The following is a 21,284-nucleotide window of genomic DNA, read 5'->3' as shown; positions in this document are numbered from 1 at the left end:
AGATTGATACCTCAATGTCTGTTTGCTAAATCCAGAAGACAGATAGCTTTAAAGACTTGAAACACAGGAAAACTGCTGGCCAGACTCAACTTTTTACAGTTTTTGCAGGGATTTAACAAAAGAGATGTAAAGTGGTCATTTCTTAACTTTAGAACCTTTAAATAAACTAACTGTTTATCGCTGATTCTAGTCTTCATGCAAAGCTAAGCTAACTAAGCTAAGCTAAGTCTGCTAGCTAGCTTCAAATTTGGCCTCAGGGCCACATTGTAATGAACTTCAATGTTTTTCTGTAAAATACACTTTAAAAAAATGGTTAAAAAACCCCAGTAAAAGGGCTGGCAACAAAGTTTTCAAATGGATGCTGTAAATTTACAATAAATAACTGGATCACAGAACTACATACAATAACTGTAAAAATACAGAGTCGATTTTACAGTCAAAATGAATTAAAATACATTATATTATAGTTGTCATATTTATTTATTGTTTGTTTTATTGTTTTATTTGGATCCCCATTAGCTGCAGCACAACTGCAGCTATTCTTCCTGGGGTCGGACATTTAATATACAGTACATACAAATTAAATTAAAACAAACTTAAAGAGTTAACAATGGGAACAGTGAAGAAAAACAAAAACAAAAACAAGAATATAAAAGATAACAAAGCTTCAAAATCAGGATCTTTTATACATTCTTTACATTTTATACATTTAATACACTATAGCTATATTCATTATATAGTAGTTAATATACCTTACTAACATATTATTCTATATTTTAATAGTAAATTAATAGTAATAATTTCCATATATATCCATTTACGAGATGTTATTTAATCTTTACATTTAATATCCATTACTTAAAGCTAGATGTTATATATAATTTAATACTATATAGCTGTGTTTATTACGTAGTAGTTAGTATTCTTTACGGAACTATATTATTCTATATCTTAAATGGAGTTCATATATTTATAAGAATTTCATAATTAGTATATATATCCATTTAAGAGATGTTTTTTTAATAATAATTCAAAGTCTTTTGTGCTGATGGTTTGTTCAAAATGTAAAATAACATATATTATGTCAAAAAACATTAAAAATCAGATACTCTTCTCTGTAATTTTACAGTATTAAAAAAAACTGTAAAGAAAACATATTAGCAGCAGGGAGGCCAGTTTTTTTTGTTGTTGCAGCAATTCATTACAAATAGTGTTTATTGCTACAGTTATCTACTGTTATTGTTAATTGATTGATTTAACTGTTAATTTACATGTGAGGGATGAATATTTAACAGTATTTTACAATTATAATAAAATACAGTAGGACACTGTTATAAATTCACCCTAAAATACACAGCAACTCGTTACAGTGCAGCCCTGTTTCCTGATATGTTCCCAGACAACTTGACTTCATTCTCAATTACTGTCAAGGGAAACATATATTCTCCCGGATTACATTTGTGATAGATGTATCACAAATATGTTTCTAATCAAACAAAGGACTTTTACCATGTCACTCATCTTACTTTCTTGCAAAACAAATGGAAAACACATTACCCCAAGTGTTGCACTATTCCTTTAACTTGTAATGTTTCATTATACTGCACAAGGAGATATTTTAGTAGCAAAAGCTAGAATCTACTGTATGTGTTTAATCTGTAAATAGGGCCAGTCTCAGTCTCAGTGGAAAATTAACATTGATGAGGCACATTAGATCTAGACAGCCTGTAAGAATGTTATAATCCTTCAGAACCAGCAGGGTTACTGTAAAGTTCCCCACCACACTGCCCAGAAACAGACTTATTTAAACTTCAGCGTATTTGAGGCTTACTTGATTAGACAGCTCCTTCAGAAGAGCTGCACAGCAGAGTCTGTGTGTGCTCACACCAGGGGGATCAACCAACTCTGATGCAAGTGTGTTCCAGCAACTTTCCACATCTGGCACCTCAGGCCTGAGTGGAAGACTATCCACAGTCCCCAATTCTACTACTGGTAGAATATGCTGTGATTGCTTTATTTCTATGGATCAACATGTTGGTAACACTTTAGATTAGGGAACACATATTCAACATTAATTAGTTGCTTATTTGCATGCAAATAAGTAACATATTGGCTCTTAATTAGTCATTTTTAAATAGTTATTAATGCCTTATTCTGCATGGCCTTATTATACAACCAGTAAGACATTAAATAAGAGTTTTCCCTCAATAACCTCAGAATTATTGCTTTTTAGCAGTAAGTAAGGAAGTTGTTGTATATGAGATACGATCTTAATATGCTATACTTTGTATGGACTTTATAAGTCTACATAGCGGTGAATGAAACCATGGAAACGGCAAATAGCCACCATCTCCAGACCTTTGACGTGACTAGTGGCTCCTTTTGGATGATTGGATGAGGACTGGTAGATTTTCATTCACCGCTATGGTTGTATAATAAGGCCATGCTGAATAAGGCATTAATAACTACTTAATAATGACTAATTAAGAGCCAATATGTTACTTATTTGCATGCTAATAAGCAACTAATTAATGTTGAATATGTGTTCCCTAATCTAAAGTGTTACCAACATTTTTACCATATCTGTCTTGCTGAGTTCTAGTCAGATTTACAACACGAAAATACATGTACATAATTATGACAACTACAGTCAATGTTAAAAGGTTTTACTTGCGCAGCGCTAAATATGTTTGTTAAATATGTTACATTAATTATTGGCAAAGTGAAACCAATGCCGAAGTGACTTGAACCTCCATTCTTCCACTGGTTGTATAAAGAAGTCTAGAAAATTACCCCACTTCTAACTTGATTTATTAACTCATTTATTAACATTTTCCAAATCAGTTTGTAGTCTCAATCAATGGTTTCAAGTCTTCTTTAATACAGCTTGATGAAAGTCAAACAGCCCCAACCAAGTATTGAGTCATACAGATGGACATACTTTTCAAAGGGCCAACATTTCCATATTAAACATACTTTTTAAAATTGGTCTTTTGTAATATTCACATTTTTTGAGACAATCAATTTTAGGTCTTCGTTAAATTTAAGCCAAAATCATTATAATTATAAGAAATTAAATAAATTCAGACATGAAATGTTTCATTCTGCGTGTAATGGATCTATATAATGTGTTATTTCCACTTTTTGAATTGAATTACTGGCATAAATGAACTTTTCTATGATATTCTAATTTATTGAGATGCACCTGTAAATTATGGTCCCATTTAGAGTAAAATAAACATTAAAGTAGGATGCGCTTTAGAGCAGGGCTACCTTGTGATTTACAAGACGCTAGCACAGTGTTGCCTGGTGGAGCTTTGCCCAAGTTTTTGCCATAGATCCTTGACCAATTCAAAGTATGTTTTTCAGTTCATGATTGTTAAATGTAATATTTTGGTCTCCTAAAAATGTTGGCTCACTGATGTATAATTTCCTTTGTGTATCATGTGGGTTTCTCCACTGCCACACTACTTGAGGACACGGAAGGCTGTTCATTTCAAGGGGAATAGACAAAGGGAGCACAGATTTTCAAATATGTTGTGGCATTTTTATAGAGTGCTTGGCGGCCTTATCAGTGCAGGAGTCACGAGGGCTGACTCCTGTTGATGCATTATTATTATTGTATTGTTGTTGTTGCATATTTGAAATAAATCATTCAAATCAAATAAAAAAAAAAAAAAAAATTATGACAAGATCTATCACCCCAGAGTCACCAAAGTCAATGCTGGATCCATTTCTCACAGGCCACATATTATCACCATAAGTCGTGCAAGCGATAACACATCTGCATCTACTAAGATTTTCAAAGTAACAGTCGGCTACAGGCAACACTATGTAACCACTAAAGTAGCCTACAAAAAAATGACATTGCAAGACTAAACCAACACCAATGCAATAAAACAAGTGTCGTTTTTTTAAATGAAAGAGCCGAAAATGTGTCAAAAGTACTTGCTTCGAGTGAACAGAGCTCCACCGCGAGCGAGCACGGGGGAGAGCGAGAGCTGGAGCTAGCCAGCGCACGCAAAGTAGCTGCACAGTGTTGTTGTGCGTGTCGCTGTTGTTTTTTACTCGCTCGCTCCTGCCTCTGCTCCACTCGGTTGCTGAATATGTGCGCGCGAAGATCAAACAAGTGCACGCGGCAGTTGAAATCTGCGTACGTGACACGAAATAATTAATGCGTGCAAAGAGATCTGCGCGCGTGCAGATGTGTTATCGCTCACACGATTTATGACTCAAATATGACGCGATAACATATCTTCAGAAGACTCGGACACTGAAATAGCTTTTTCTCAGAGGGAAAAATCTGAAGAAATGTTTGACTTTGTTCAAGTCCTTCCACTGTCTCAACAATAAAATTGCAAGATGCAGCAACACAGATATCAGCTAACATTCCCAAACTAATGGCGGCTGGTTTGACTACAGAGAAGCGAATGACGACTCACTTGACCGCAGTCAAACTTCTGGGTCACATAAAACCCAACCAATTAAATATTAAAATCAAATTCAGTCCTGGTGCCCGTTTTTCCATTTTGAATTTTTGATCTTAGCCTAATATTGCAATTTGAAACAACAAGCATTTTTTGTTTTGTTTTTTGTGTTATAATAAAATAAAAAAAAATAACAAAATAACCAGTCAATTTTTCCTTGATTTGATTTTTATTTATTTTTGATTGCTAATTGAAAATGGAAAGAACAAATCATACACGGATTGACATATATCAGCCATAACTTAGTGCTGTCATGTTACTTGTCTACATTAATGCAACTTTCAAGGTTATAGTACAATCACATACACTACAGTGGAGCAGTTAAACAGAAAACAATTCGACTCATTGACGTCTTTTACAACTATTACGAAACCTGTAGAGCTCTATAGTCGCTGCTGGCGTCATACAGAGTCAGCAGACGTTCGGGAGTGTGGACCAACCCCCATGTGACGCAGCTCTCCCTTTTCTTGTGTTCACTCAGCTGAGGACTCAGGACTGTGTTGAGACAAGAGAGCCATTACATGAAGTGTTAAGTTCTCTGGAACAATGAGTGCACAGGTCAAGAAAAGCAAAAACTATGAAAGCAGCTTGTAGTTTGACAGTGAAAAAAAAAGTGCAATTAAGGGTTTAAAGTCTTGAGAAAAGCTTTAATAGTCACTCATCAGCTATGCTTTCTGTTCCCTTGGCTACTGGCCTGTATGTGAAGCTTCTATTTTTAAAGCCTCTACCCCATATTTAATCATTTATACTTAAGAGAGTAACTGGCGATACTGCTTCCTGTGTAGGAAGCGGAAGGGAGTGGGTGGGGGGATTAGAGGGATGCATGGTCTTGTCTTCCTTCTGGAGTCTGTTCTGTAGTGCATGTTTCATCTTCCATTTCCACGTGTCCCCCTCCTCTGTTATATTCTGCACCAAAGCACAGAGCAAACATTTACCACACCACATGTCAAATATCATGTTCGTCAGTCCCACAAAGACACTTTCTGCTTTGTTTTCTGTATTTGTTCTTGCTGCAAGAGCTGCAAGTTATCAGTGCTGAACAATTATTGGGAACACAGAGAAATTCTCATTTATTACTCAACAGACATTGTGTTCTTCTTGCATTAGAAGCTGTTCCCCTTTCCTAATTTTATTAAAAGAAATATGTTGCACATCAGGTTGTGCCTCAACAGGTAGCTTCCATGTTGAGCTCTGCACTGCAGTTGGCCAGAGCGAAAGGCAGAAAATTGCAACTGTGCAGCCTGTCCGTCGTGCAAGCAGTTCAGGGAGTGACGTAATGAGCCAGTAAAAGCAAACCATTGTATCCTGGAAGTGGGGATTGTGAAACAGGAGTCCGTTAGGTTGGGCCACAGCTTTTACGCACATTGAGTCAATTCCAGATTAGCTCAACTGTCACTGCTGGGAAGTTGCACAGCAATAGACATTCATGCAGTAACTTCACCCCTTATAATTTCTGCAAAATTGGAGTTTTTTTTACTCTCTACTTGTACGTGACTACTGACACTGTAGGGGCAGTCTACCCTATGATGACCATAAGAATTTTCATTATCCATAAATGGCATTGTTCTTCCCAATCAGTAATTAACATCATTTTTTATGCTGATGACACAGTTGTGTATTCGCCTGGTGCTACGCCAACCTAGGATCTTATTTAAAAAGCTACCTTGACGATTTTGAACCAGCAGTTATTGCATTAAGCTTTATCACTAATAACACATTACATAGTCACAAAGTTGGATGGACATTCTTAATGATGAGAATAAATAATTATCTCATGATATTCATCTATAAAGATTTACTTTTAAAGCTTCCAAACAGCCCTTTCTCTCATAGCTATCTTGTAACTGCAGTAGGGATGGGAATTATTAATCTATGATCGATTAATGGTCGTTAAGAATTTGGTCGATCACAGGGAATTTTAATCGATCTGTGTATTATTTAATTTCAATTTTATCTCTGCGTATCAGAACTCCTAAACTGAAACACGACGAGTGTTGAGTTCTGCGGCCGTACGTCAATCAGCCAATGAGCTGAGAATTAAGTTGGATAAAGCAGCAGTTTACAAACTGAAAGTTGCAATAACATGAAACACATAAATACAAGAGTATTAATTTGAACAAAAACTGTATCAAAAGGGAAAAAAAAAAAACTGTGTCTTACTGTATCAAACTTTGTTAGCATGAATTTCAATATGCAAGATTACTGTGAAAACTAACCCCATGCCTCTTCGGGGGCTAAAACATAAAACACTGAACTCCTTCACATTTTTTTTACAGTTTAATCTCAGCTGATTTAGTTTTACGATTGACAGGATCAAGTCTCTTTTCGTCCTTTCAAAATAAAAGCATTCGTTATCAAAACAGGCTTTTGCATAGTACTGTATATATATCTTTTATTTTGCCCATGTATGCATGTTTGTAAACATACTGGAGTATGTGTAAAAACATAGAGATTAATCGATAAATTGATTGTTAACGTTATAGATAATCGAGTTGGCAGTAGTAATCAATTAAACACTAAAACATAAAGTGTGAGTAATTTATCGCAGTTGCTCATAGGATACATTTGTTACTGTTTTGTTTTGTTGTTACCAGGAATCATTTGAATAGATTTATACACTGTGATTTTGATACCAACTGCATCTCAAGTGTTTTTTCTTTTTTAAAATCCAGGTTTGAGCACAGCTGTCCAAAGGCTGCAATGTCGTCAAAAATGCAGAGCTCCAGCAGCATATCTCAGGCCAGGCGCATGGTGCAGCAGCTGAGGATAGAGGCCAGCATCGAGAGGATAAAGGTGCCTTTATATTCATTCACCACCGCTCTCAGTGTCCTGTGTCTACTTTATGTCAAGGTATATCAGCATGTGGACTGATTTCTTTGCAGGTATCCAAGGCCTCTTCAGACCTGGTGCGTTACTGTGGAGAACATGCCAAGAATGACCCGCTGCTCATGGGCGTCCCTGCTTCAGAAAATCCCTTCAAGGACAAGAAGCCTTGCACTGTTTTGTAGGAGAACATGAGAACTCTTGCTGCTTTCCTTTTGATTCTTATGGGGAATAATATGTTCATAATACTGTTAACAACCTATCTTAAGGCCAGTGTATCCACCTTACTTTTCACATGCCTGCTGCAGTTCAAGGAATGTAGCATATAAACCAAAGAAGTCTGAAGCTGTGGCCTTAGAGGAGCTGTGCCATGGATGGGAGAGTTCCTGACTCTAATTATCACAGCGTGCATAAACAAGCCCCCTCAATCATTGGTCCAATCGGATTCAGGCTTTCAGCTTTCACCTTTGACTTTCATCATGCTTGCTGCAGGAAACAGTTGTTGTAGGTTGCATGCTACTGATAAGGAGCACCCAAGATAATTATATCCTGTTGGTGGACGAGCAAGCTGTGCTGTCCATCACATGCAGACAAATAGAACGAGTGGCGATCCATTGCCACTGATGCACAGCTCCTGCTTTATTTTTAGCAGTCACAACCATGAATAATAGTCCTTAATAACTGGCCATTAAATTGTTCTCTTTTAGTGCAGACTGAGCAATCAAATTGCTCCTGACGTGCACAATTCAACCATTCCAGAAGCGACCAATTCACTAGAAATATTAATTGAATATTTATTTTTAAGATATTGAGAATCGCTGTTACGAGGATAGGATATATAATAGTAAATTTACAGTGTAGATTTAGAATTTGGGATAAATTGATACTGAATTTTAGTTTTTTTGTTGTTCTTGTTCATTTGAGCTAGTTGCATTCCTGTTGTCAGACAGACTTTCAGTACCTACTTCAATTAAATTTAATTCTCAGCTATTAAATATGATGAATGTGATGTCTAAATTCGTATGCGCTTTCTTACACTTGGCGCAAAGCATCGCACTTCGTAGCTATCTGTAATTGCCATTTTTAGACAGATGCAGTTATCATTCTCAAGCCCTCATTGCGTAAGTAGAAAATGTACTTGCACCCATCTGTGTGTCTAAAAAAGATGCATGGTCAGACACATTGTTGGTGCATTGCTAACCTGAGGCAGCAGAAAGGGATTGCACCATTGACCAAAAAAAAAGTCACAGGTTAATGGCGTAGTATTTTTCTTCTATTTAAAAAGCGCACAGAGTTCTGCACATTCTCATTACATACACAGGGATGTGCAGCAGCGCTCCTTCAACTCATTTGCAGTCACATACATGCTTCTGCAGTTTGCTGAATCCACCCATGCGGCAGGCACAGGCGCACTGTTGTTTTTAAAGGTTCATGTTGCGCTCGTAACACCCCTGTGACTAATTAAGAGGCTAAATACAAGCCCTTTGCCACTTACGCCTTACCTTATGCCCAGATTGTGAGCCCTCTAACTAGCTAAAGTGAGTTAGTTGCACCCTAAATGCACTTGCGCCATGCACTTTAGACCAAGCGCTTTAGATAGTCTAAATAGGGCCCTTGACCCTTTTAATACCAGTTGGGTCTCTTTAACTCATTTTGATTGCATTTGCCTTAAAAATGAATGTAAAACTCAGTCCAAGTATCTTTTAAAATTGAAAAATGTACAGATAAAAGTATGAACTTTGGAGATTCAATTTTGCATGACTCCTTTGAATGTGATAGCTCTTAATTTATATATTAAAAAATAAAATCTTTATGAAGCCATTTTAGCTGGAGAAAAAAAAAGATTCAAGATCAACCTGTGCCATTTTGTCAGATCTACCTATTTAATGTCTGCATGTTCTTTCTGCAGAGCTGAGGCTTATTACTATTCAGGCCCTTTGAAACCTGTTTTCACCAGATGACTGTCATACTGTTTTGAGTTTGAGACATTCCATGTTTACAGCTGCTGTAAAACTGATTTCATTATGAGAACCCATGACTGACAGTGTGTAACTGTGACTTTCTGTCATTTTATATTTTGGTGCTTACGCAAAACATTAGCAACTAATTTTGCAATTTCACCAGCCAGGGCCTTAATGATGAAGTGATCTGGCTTCAATCTCCGACTACCTTTTAATCACATAAGTGCTGTTGTCTTACACTGTGAATGAAGAAGGCCCACAGGGGAAAGGTATATCTTACCATAGGCTTTTATGTGTATGGCATCATATTTCAAAATGACTCGTGTTCAGTAATGAATTGCATTAAAATGTATCACATATTTAGTGCAGTATGTATGTCCAAGAGTATGTGTTTGCTTTTTATTGTTTAAATGCACAATGTTTAATTTAGGGGGTCTTTTTTTTAATCAAAAACAAAAGACAGTTTGGTGACATCATGAAGTACCTTGGCATCATGGGAGCCAGCTCCTCCTAACGTTTGCTCAACAAGTTTCTCTGATCCAGATGTCCGATAGCTAAAATCTTTCATTTGTTGGTAAAAACTATGAGGATCTAAAAAATTATATTGTAAAAAGTGGCTTAAAACTGTATAAAAAGTCAATTAATAGGCATGTTTCCACTGAGTACTTTTTGGAAAGCGGCTGAGTGTTCAATCGGCTCTGCTTATTGAGTGTGTTTGAAAAAGCACACTGTATGTTATTCACCAGGTCTTTTCATACCGGCTCAACCATGACAAGTGTGCCATGACTTTTCTAAGGGTTTTCAAATTATTCAGCAAAAACACGCCAAAAAATCCCTCCAATGTTACCCTATGGAGAGGCTAGAGTGAATGACATCATCCTTAGCGTGGAGTGAGAGCAAAAAAAAATTGTCAAAAAATAAATTTGGAAACTGCACTCAAGGCCGCAAATGCCACTCTACAGAAATAATTGATACACAGAAACAGAGGAAAATTTGTCTTCTGCCTCACATTGGTGTGGTAAAGCTGTCAGAGTTATAGTTTGGGCGTAGGACACACAGATGATCCACCAACACCGCCCACAGCCTCATAGAACGCCATGATAAAAAGGCATGAAAATTTCCGGAGGAAAGCTGAGGTACCAGTTTCTTCTGATCGCTCTAAAAAAACAATTTCTTCATTTTTCTTCACAAAACACAAATGTAGACGTTCAGGAAGAACTCAGGATGCTCAAATGGAAGTCGGATCAATCATAGGAACTACGGTTTGACCAAAAATGCTTTGTGTATGAGGGGAACTTTTAGCTGTTTTCCTGTCTATTTCACTGGTGTCAAATGTCACAGAGCAGTTCATTGCAGCTGATTGCTCTTCTCTGATCACTGATGACTTCCTCCACTTTTCCATTTTGAAAACAGTTCAAATTCTAATCTAATAATGTATGGATGAGAGTCACGGGCCAGAGTCAAGCACACTCAAAATTTCTTTAGAAATGTTCTAGTTTCTTTTAAAATGGCACTGTTATGTTGTGGTTGTGTGGAGTTCTACTCACATCATATCCGGCTCAACCGTATCCAACTGTCAACTAGTTAGTAGTGGCTCAGTAGCGGCTCAGAAAAGTACCTAACTGAGGCAGGTACTTTCTGAGCCGCTAACTGGTGAAGTTGGGTGGATCTTGAGCGGATCCTCTCTCCCAAGCCACACCCATAGCGGCTCACTCGAGGGAAAAGTACCTAATGGAAACGCGCCTAATAACAGTATCTGGCGGACAACAACAACGCTAACATATGCTCAAGGGTACATGATGCCATTGGCAGGTGACTAAATGAAACAGACCAAAACTTTGGTCTAAATGACAGATTTCTCTTCGTTGGAAAATTATTTTGGGATAATGTAAGTACGCAACTTAACACATAACATAGGTCAAGTTGTTTCGATACATTTTAATGCAGAAATTGACATATAATACCTTTAATGTACTTTTTCGGACTGTACTGATTCATTCTTTGCGTTTCTGTTTTGTGACATTAATTCAACTTTTTGAATTTAAACTTAATGTGTTGTTTTGGTAAATAATGTACTTGGCTAATTTGAAGTAGTGAATATGAATTTATGTATTTAGTAGAAAAAAACATTTCCAATGTTTGAGGTTTCTCACACACAACTTACTGCTTACTGTATCTCATGTTCTGCCTTTACCTGTTTGTGGTAAATGCAAATAAAACTCTGGAAAACAATTAATTTGCCATTGTTTTTTTTTGTTTTTCCAACTAACAAAAACGTGAGAAAAAAAACTAGACCTTACAGGAAAAGCAGGCGTTTTGACAGTCATGGTTGCTGAGTCAGAGTGTCTGATGAGTTTATGTTCCTCAAATTCCAAAAATACTTGGCTAAGAGTGTGTTGGATGCACGCATTTATTAGTTTGTATTTGAAATGACCATTTGCTTGAATTAAAGCATCACTAATCCATATTTTTTTATATTTAACAATACTTTAAATGACTGTTTTAGCATCTTTCAGCTCATTTTTTCTGTTTTGGTCCACTCTCACAGGTCTTTGTCCCATTTCTAGCCACAGTAGACCGCTGTTTTCATTTATGACAACTCAAAACTGAGTGTACACGACCTGGAAGAATCTGGCTAGCGTGAACACCCGTAGTCAGCTGATAAAGAGTCTTCCCGACTAAACTTCCGCTAAATTTAATTCAATAGACTACTAGGCTAGTGCGTCAAACTGTAAGGAATGAGAACTTGTAGAACACCACTGGTTGTATGACAACTAGTGGTACCTCATCAAGCCCTTTACATAATCCACATGATCCACAAGAACATAGACATTTGTTCTTGTTCTCGAGGTGGCAAGAACAAGAAAAAAAGTTCTGGCCAGGACATTTCATACTTTACGAAAAACTCCACTGCAGAACTCTTGAGAAGTCGTCATAGCGTCCTCCCACTGCAGCACACGTCCCATTCAAATTCCCGACCAATCCAACAAAAGATCTTGGATACAACAAAAGAACAAAAGAACAATTTTCTGTTCTTGCAGTCCTGGGAGAGGGAACAAATCCCTCTGTTCTTGCGGAGTATGTATTAGCCTTTAGTGTCACAGGAATTATGATCTGTCATCAATGCTTGTAGTGTTAGCTAAGGTTAGGGATTTTGGCCAACAACTCAACAGTTTAATGGTGAAGTGAAATGTGTAAACTTTCCCTGTTCGGCCCTCAGTCATATGCTGTTTCCTTTAATTGGCATTGAGTCATCAACAATTTGATAATCCCTGATTCAACAGCTAAAAAAAATAGATTAAAATGTAAAAGCTTTAAGGAGAATGTAAAGTGGACTTTCATCCGTCAGCTGGACAGAAACCTGACTCCCCTTCCAGAAAATGATTTGCCAGCATGTTAGCCATATCAACTTTATAAGGTGATGATATGTCACTGTTGACAACATCCAGGAGGAGCTGGGGAGCAGTGGTGGAAAAAGTATTCAGATCCATTACTTAAGTAAAAGTACTAATACCACACTGCAGAATTACTCCACTACAATCAAAAGTCCTGCATTAAACTTACTGAAATAAAAGTACAAAAGTATCAGCATAAAAATGTACTTAAGGTATCAAAAGTAAGTATTTCTTATGCAGAACGTCCCCACTCCGATTGTTTTATATATTCCAAATATATTATTGTAAGTCCCTGAAAATTGTACTTAAGTACAGTGAATAAATTGACTTATTTACTTTCCACTACTGCACGGGAGAGGGATGTCTGGAATGTCCTGCTGCCCCCGCGACCCGGCCCCGGATGAGCAATTACAATGGATGAATGATAGATGGATGGATGGATGATAAATGGATAAAAGGATGGATGATAAATGGATGGATGGATGATAAATGGATGGATGGATGGATGGATGATAGATGGATGATGGATGGATGGATGGATGGATGGTGTTTACAACTTTACAGGAAAAAAAAACAATGCTTTAAAATCAAACTAATGGGCACTTTATGCTGTGTAGAGATTAAAGTAAAGTTTTGTTTTGTAGTTCAAGGCTACATTAAGCTTCACTGATGTGTTTGAGTTCATGTGGCTTGACTTCCTGCAAGTGTTCACACGAGAAAAACTAGATACTCAACTGGATTACACACAGCATGCCTTGCGCTGGTATTCATGACATGCAATCTGTAATTTGTGGGAAGTAACACTTCCCTGCCCAAACTGAGAAAGAAGTACCTACTGTATTAAGCCAGGCCTATGTGCACGCAATAGTACAATTAATCGTTAACAAGTCCTGTTGTTAACCAGTTGTCATTTATTTCTGGGTTCATGAGTTACAATGGTTCAACAAGAGGATGAGTGTCTCTAGTATCAGGTCAGAGGCACATAAACATACTTGTTTGCTCCAATTTCTCAGTAAAGGTTATTGTGTGCCCCGGAGCCATGAGCAGCCTGTTATGCAATAACAACTCTGAGCTGCCCTTTCTCTCCTTTCTCAGTCTCCTTAGGTGTGAAGTTACATCCACAATCAGGTCAGGCCATATTTGTTGGCCCACATTGATGTAACCCTCACTGGAGTCAGATGATGGATAGCGCTGGCTTTGTAGCAGCGTCGTTTGCAGTGATTGTGTTACCTGTCAAGTGCAGCGGAGAAGCTCCGGGATAATCCATGAGTCGAGTATCTGCAAAATCTCACATACTTTCAGGGGCCCCTCCCTGTGTGACAGGAAAAGTGCTTCTGTCTTTTAATGATCCATCTGGCTTTGAGGTGTCATTTTACTCTCACTCTGCTGTGGCATATTATTATTCTACTTTCCAAGGGGAAAAAGATCGCAGACTTTACTTTGGCATTTTTTGTGTCTCATCAGTGGTACTAAAAATATTTTAGTTCTGCTAATTTACAACTCCCCTAAAGAAATACAGCAGCTAGCAGTGTTCTGCAGTGCTTAGAGTGGACTGTGGATCCGAAGGGGCTCTATAATCACTTCAGGCAAAACTATTACTACACTTTGTCTATTTGCAACAGTGGATTTATCTTATATCCACTAAAAGTTTTGTGTATATATATATATATATATATATATATATACATATATATATTTTAAATCCCAAAGCAAATTTGGAGGTTATATTTGTGGTTTTTCATTGGAAAGCCAGCCCAGAAAATGTTTGTAATTCTTTTTTTTTATGCTCTAGTCTTCTTTCTTCTTCTCTACATTCTTCTGGCGAAGAATATGTTTATGTTCTTTTTTTCTATTTTAATCCTTTTTTATACTACTGACTGGTGTTGCATGTGTGTTTTTTTACTCCATTTATTTTCTTAATTTGTATTCTAATTAATCTTCTCATTTTTATTATTACTTTTTTTACAGTATATATTACTCTTGATTACCTTTCAATGTATGCATATATTGTCTCGCAAAATTGTTGTGTCTGTTTTGGTGGAGAAAAGCAATAAACAAAGTTGGAAAAAAAATTATTAAAAATATTCACTAAAAGTTAGTATTAGCTAATGCTTCATTTGGATATTTAAACTTACATTTTAGAGAACTTGTAATACAGAAATAATTGTCTTAATGTAAGGTATCAACTAGGGAAGGCTCATGGTAATATAAATTTGTTGTTTTTTTTCCCCCAGTGTCTTGCAAAATGTATGGAATATTACAATACATATGTTTCAAGGCCGTTTCCTCAAAATTAGTTTTTTCATACTCTGAACCATATATTCAGTATCATACACCATGCAATTGACCTGTTTCACTTCCATCATTATTCTGAGAATTTTTGCAGAGGGGTTTGTTCATATATAATTTATAGCCTGATTTATATATAATGTATGCCCCAAAACACGGCAAAATAGGTGTTACATGTTACATGATTTTCTGATTTGTGAAGAGATAATTCCATCTTTGACTCGTATATGTTAACCCTCTGGAATCCATCTGGAATCCATTTCACAGTGTGCCATTTATGTTTCTAGACCATTTTTAAAATGTGAATTTTCTTTCCACAATGAAAACTATTACCATTTTTAATTTACATGCAAATAGACTGTTCAGTAGTTTTATTATTTATTATTTTTTTCTGCTGTTTTTGTGTGTATAAATGGTTAAACAAAAAAAAGGTACATTTCCATAGACACCTGTGTCTTTTGTTTGTATTTTCGGTTCCTGACAGCTTTATACTTTGTTAATTAAAATAAAATGAAAAATCTGACTGATAGCCAAGTTTGTGTGGAGAAAAAGAAGCCATGAAATGAAAAGAATGCATAGGAAGTTGAACCAAAATCTCCTGGACTTCAGAGGTTTAACAAAATGAAACAAGAAGTTTGAACCTGGCTTCATCCAATGTTCAGATTTATTTTATGGAAATGTTATGCAAATTAGAACATATTTAACAAGATAATGCCTTATAAGTGTATTTTAATGTTATTTCTCTGATCACTTGTAACACAAAAGAAAAAATATATTTATGTCAGTAATTGTCAAAAACTGGGAAAGTTTCATAATGATAATGTATAAGATAAAAGGGTTTATTTGCATGTTGTGTCTCCTGTGAAGTGTCCGCTTGCTGACGTGATCTGCATGTTTCAACACTTTTAACCCTCTGGAGTCCATGAAAGCCCCGGAGCTTGACTTCTTCATGACGTCACGACGTAAAAAGGAAGCAGCGTGGAGCCCTGCTGTCAGCTTTTCTCTAAAGTTCTGGCTTTTTCACAAGTTTCCATATCCAATTTAATGCATCAACTCTTTTTCAGCAATGGTAAAACAAAACAAAACAAAACAAAAAAAGAACACCTTGACAAAGTGTACTAACATGATTTTACTTTTTTTGCAGAGATTTTTCCAATTTTGCAGTGTGCATTCAGCATTTTTAATGCAATCTTTTGTGTTAACTGTTTTTTTGTGTGATTTGGTAAATTCTGTGTTTTCATGTTCTTTGTAATTCCTTTGTGTGTTTTCATGTGCTTTTTATGTGAATTTTGTGTGTGTTTTTGTGTGTTGTTTGGAAAAAAAAAAAGTTGTGTTTTTATGTGTTTTTTGTGTTCAAAATGTTGATCCAGCAAGTCAAAATGAAAGAAAATAATAATAATCAGGTCATATAGGTGAGGTTGTGCTGAAAAAAATGATACCAACACGTCATGATAAAGATTTTTAAGTGATTTTCATACAGACAGAATGGAAAGGAGTCCAAAACTGACAAAATAGCCCCAAACTCCATAGAGTTAATCCCATTTCCAAACTTCACCCTTTAATTTCAGTCAATTTAACACGAACCCTGCGGCCACTCTGTCACACCCAACACTCCAATCTCCAAATCAAGCAAAGTCCTGCATCTTGACCCACTTTCCCTCCCCATCTGTTATCCACCATCTGATAGGACCACCAGAGAGGATTGTTGTCCTTACTGACACGTCTGCAGCAGGTCAGCCTCACTGCGTACGCTGCCTGTTAATTACAAGTGCTACTATTGTCAGAGTGTGAGTGGTCAGGGGGAACGGCTCTATTCACAGGGCTATTTTTACCACCAAGCTAAAGGACTGTACAGCTCTAGCAATGGAGACCTGAATAGTCCTGACTCATGCATCCATTGTCTTGTGACCCTCTGTGTAGAAGGCTTTGTCCCTCCCAACTCTACGCAAGCACCAATAATTTCTGGTTTTCTCTTTTTGCTCAGTCTGAAATGGCTCTTTAATATGTTTTTTTTCTTGCCTCTCTGTTGGGCTATTTTTAATTCACCCAGCAGTAAATTTAGCTCAGATTGCGTAGCTGCAGAAGGCTGGGAAGAATGAGCTGTCACGCTGAGCCCCAACCCACTCAGACTCATACTACAATGGGAACTCTCCTCCTCTCAATGTAACTGGATCCTCTATATGTGCAAAGGTCGGATTTTATTAGAGTTCCCATGCAGGAGCAACACAGATTTCAAGGAATCTCATGCCTGTAGCCAGTGCTGAAAAAAGTAACTAAGAACATTTACTCCACTTCATTTCAGAGGCAAATATACATTTTTAGTGCTCTACATTTATTTGAGAACTTTAGTTACTTTTGCAAATTCAGATTAATAATACAAATAATATCAAGCAATACAACACGATGAACTTGAACTGTCTTTTAATTGCACAGAATGTTGTCATTTTCTAACATTATTTTTATCTGTTGTTTTATGTCTGTTTTTTAACTTGTCTTTGTAAAAGACTTTGTAACATGTGTTTTGAAAAGTACTCTATAATAAAGATTATTATTATTATTATTATTATTATTATTAAGGTTAAGATTAAATTAGCCTACTGCAATACTGAAGTAATGTACACATGAATGCATAAACAATTATAATCAAATAATAAATTATTCTTAATTCTTAACTATTCATACATTCTGTACTTGTGCTTTAAGTATATTTACTAATACTTTAAGTAGTAAATAATTACTAAAATCGATTTTTTTTTTTAATTAACTTGTTATATTTGATTTATGTAATTTGTTTGAAGCATTTATATTTGTAATATCTGTTGGTGCTATATTAATAGTTATTATTATTATTATTATTATTATTAGAGTTTTACTTGTAACAGAGTATTTCTACAGTGTACTATTGCTTCTTCCATGACTGCCCAAAGCCAATTTAGAGAGCCAGAATATGATAATGCACTTCACCTTAAAGCACTAAAGCATTGATGACAGAGTTGTCATGCAACCAATAACTTTCTACAAGTAGAAATTTGACAGATGCTTATTATGTGGGAGTGGTTTGATGTTATTAAACATAAACTATTGAAAGTAAAGTACTGAAATGCACCACAGAAGATTAAGATATAATACATGGATTTCATGTCATGTTTAGGTGCTGCACAAAATTGTGCAACTGTGCTGTAGCAGATTTAGCCCCAAACTGATTACTATGTTAACTCTATGGAGTATTTTGTCCATTTTTGAATCCTTTTCATGTCTTTTTTTTGTGTATTTTTGGTCATTTTGTGTCTTTTTTTAGTCATTTTGTGTCTTTTTTTAGTCATTTTGTGTCTTTTTTTGGTCATTTTGTATCTTTTTTTAGTCATTTTGTGTCTTTTTTTTAGTCATATTGTGTCTTTTTTCAGTCACTTTGTGTCTTTTTTTAGTCCTTTAGTCCAACATAAAATGTGGTTTTGAATCTTTTTTTTAACTTTCAAAACACTATCATGCTCAATAAAGAATTTGAAATGTTGCAAATGTCAACAAAGGTTGCAAATATAACATATAAGAGGGTTACATCCAGTTCTATCATTTTATACTAAATATATTTGACCTTGTCTCCAGTTTTACTTAGTATATCATCATCAAACTGAAACTGGCCTCATGGACTTTACAGCCAGAACTTTAGAGGTAAATTTACAGTAGGGCTCCACGCTGCTTTGTTTTCTAGTCTGGATGTCATGAAGAAGTCTGGATTTGGAGCTTTTGGAGACTCCAGAGGGTTAATTGTAAACATTTGGGTTTTGTTTTTACTGGACAGTCAAGAAAAAAGGTGTTAATCATTCTAGCAGACTACCAAAAATACCCCAGAAAGGTATGTTGCTTTTAGTCCAAGGGATGCAAGCTGCAAACAAGTTTAGAAATCTGCCATTTCTGCAACAGCAGTTCCAAAGTTCCAAAAAAAACAGAATGCAATAACTTGCAAAACCTTTTGGCCTACATTCAATTAAATACAAAGACAATATCTATAATGTCCTTTTGTTCAGTAAAAGTTTGAATCTGATGCATTGTTTTTATTATTTAACACAGCATCCCAACTTTCGTGGACTCAGAGCTGTACTTTGACCTGCCCAGTCACATGCCAGGGCAAAACCCAAACCCTGTTGGATAACATGCTGAGCTACATCTGTGCCAGCTGTGGGTGCAGAGGCACGCACTGTTCCTTCTCAGGACGCTGTGTAACTTCCCTGGAAGAATGCTAAACCTGTAGGCTACCACGTGGAAATCATCAAGGCAAAACCACCATGTAAACTGTTGGTTGTTTGTTTATTTCATTCAACTTAACAAAGCAGAATTCCATGAACTGTGCACAATAAATATAATTCATTAAATTATTAACACATTAAACATCAGTTAGTGGACAAGTCTAAACATTGCATTGCCCTTAAAATAATAATAATAATAATAATAATAAAGTGTGAAAACTTTCCCTTTTGAGTTATCAAAGTGACACGTCTTAAATACTATTAAATAAATGTGCTGTTAAAGAAATGCTTGGATTTGGTCTAATTTTCATGAGGAATTCTTCCAGCTGAGAGCTCTGACTGGCCCAGTCCAACATGGTCCAGTTCTTGGAGTCTTGTCAACTGAGGCTCACTGTCTGCTTTCCCCCAGTCGTGCGCTGGTGCTCACCACCACATGTGCTTGTCCGCTCACATGGTTCAGTTTCCTGTAAAGGCTTCTTTCTCGGCAGAGAAAGGCGCAGTCATACATTGGAAATCCTGGAACCCAGACTGCTGAGTCATTCTTCCTTGGCCCACAAGTTCCCTGTGACCTGGTAAATTTGTTGGAACATTTCGCTTCCTTGTGTTCTTTCTGCTGCCCCTCCTGTCTCTCTCTCTCTCTTTCTCTCTCTGGGGCACTTTCCAAAGAAGCCCAACACAGACATTAACACAGGCCTTGTGCAGTTACTTTTCCCCCAATGCACACAATACATTAATATTCCAGGAGGTTTCATCGGTCAGGCAGGTTGATAACAGGAACCCACTGATCCAGGCAGCGACTTTCTCTGCAGAATCTGGTCACTTTGCTCAGTGCAGGGTCCTTCCACAGTGACGACTGGGGATTCTGCAGAAGAAGAACAAAGCAGTTACCATCTGCTGCTTTATGAAACGTGCAAACAGACAAACAGAAATGATCCTGATTGCACAACTATTGCTGCAAGCAACAGTTCCTTGCAAGTACTGACAATGACCTTGGTAGTAAAACTAACAACTGGCTCAATGGGAGTAAAAGAACTCAGTGTGAAGGGAAGTGAGCAACATACAGCAGTATTATAGTAAATAGACATGAGTAATGACACTTACAGTAACGAGCACACAGTGCAGGTCCATGGGCTCCGCTCCAGGCTTCACTCCTCCCAGGATTTCTGCCAGACGCCTCATGTTGCTCACACGCAGGATGTTGATGTCATTCTCGCAGCAGAACGCCTGGATCAAGGTGAAATGAATCTGGAGAGCCACATCCTCCTCATCGTCTGTGGCCAGCAGACACAACACCACATTGTCTGGATCACTGGAAGAAAAAAAGAGAGAAAGAACAAAGAGTCGTAAGGAAAAGAAAACATATATCTCACGTTCCCCCCTAAATAAATTAAACTAGCATAGAGATACTAGTTATAGGAGTTATCTGATTGTGAACTTACGCATTTAGTGACTTTGCTGCCTCATAGACTCCTACAGTGATGCAACCCTGAGGCAATGCAGAGCTCAGGACCTCCTCTAGTGCTGTAGCCACCGAGTCCATCCTGCGGAAACACACATTTCAGACATTTATTGACATATCCGGCACAAGAACATGGTCAACGTGAAAGCTGACTGTTATTTCACATGATGCAGATATTGTAACTTTGTCCGAGTTATGCAGTTATGATATTCACATTAGATGCTCATGACGCAACGTTGCATACACACTGAAAACGTGTAGGTTTTTTTTTTTTTTTTTTTTGCATCACACACACATTTCTGACACTGGAATAATGAACACGTCGCGTTGACGCCAGTTAAAAAAAAACTTAAGTTAGCCGTTAGCTGACCGTTGAACAACCGTTACAGTGCATGAGAGCAAATATCGCTAAATGAAAACCAAACCTGACTGTATGAAAGAAACCTAATTTAAAAAAGACACACGAATAGACCATGGTCGTTTGCAAAGGTCTTACAACGGAGTTTTGGCAAAAATGAAGCAAAATGCAAAAAAAACAACCCCAAAACGTGCTAAAGAACACAAGCTCACCTTTCTGAAGAATTATCTCCACTGGTTTCTTCAAAAGTCATATTGCACATCCAAGC

General features: G+C 36.8%; 2 protein-coding genes across 2 annotated transcripts in view; one reads left to right on the top strand and one right to left on the bottom strand.

Annotated features, from left to right (window-relative positions):
* Positions 1–11,297, top strand: part of gng12b (guanine nucleotide binding protein (G protein), gamma 12b) — a 45,080-nt gene extending 33,783 nt beyond the window's left edge. The window contains exons 3-4 of the mRNA XM_059341452.1: positions 7,160–7,280; positions 7,370–11,297. Of these exons, the coding sequence (XP_059197435.1) occupies positions 7,188–7,280; positions 7,370–7,495 (219 nt within the window). The 5' untranslated portion in view covers positions 7,160–7,187 and the 3' untranslated portion in view covers positions 7,496–11,297. The remainder of the gene's footprint in view (positions 1–7,159; positions 7,281–7,369) is intronic.
* A 7,944-nt stretch (positions 11,298–19,241) lies between these two features.
* The window catches only part of gadd45ab (growth arrest and DNA-damage-inducible, alpha, b), a 2,220-nt gene continuing 177 nt past the window's right edge, over positions 19,242–21,284 (bottom strand). Inside the window, exons 1-4 of the mRNA XM_059341450.1 lie at positions 21,229–21,284; positions 20,639–20,740; positions 20,301–20,508; positions 19,242–20,061 (exon numbers count right to left, since the gene is read on the bottom strand). The exon at positions 21,229–21,284 is cut by the window's right edge and continues 177 nt beyond it. Coding sequence (XP_059197433.1) covers positions 19,948–20,061; positions 20,301–20,508; positions 20,639–20,740; positions 21,229–21,284 — 480 coding nt within the window. The 3' untranslated portion in view covers positions 19,242–19,947. The remainder of the gene's footprint in view (positions 20,062–20,300; positions 20,509–20,638; positions 20,741–21,228) is intronic.

Source organism: Centropristis striata, chromosome 9 (genome assembly GCF_030273125.1).
Source record: "Centropristis striata isolate RG_2023a ecotype Rhode Island chromosome 9, C.striata_1.0, whole genome shotgun sequence".
NCBI lineage: Eukaryota > Metazoa > Chordata > Actinopteri > Perciformes > Serranidae > Centropristis > Centropristis striata.
This window is presented reverse-complemented; position numbering and strand designations above follow the sequence as displayed.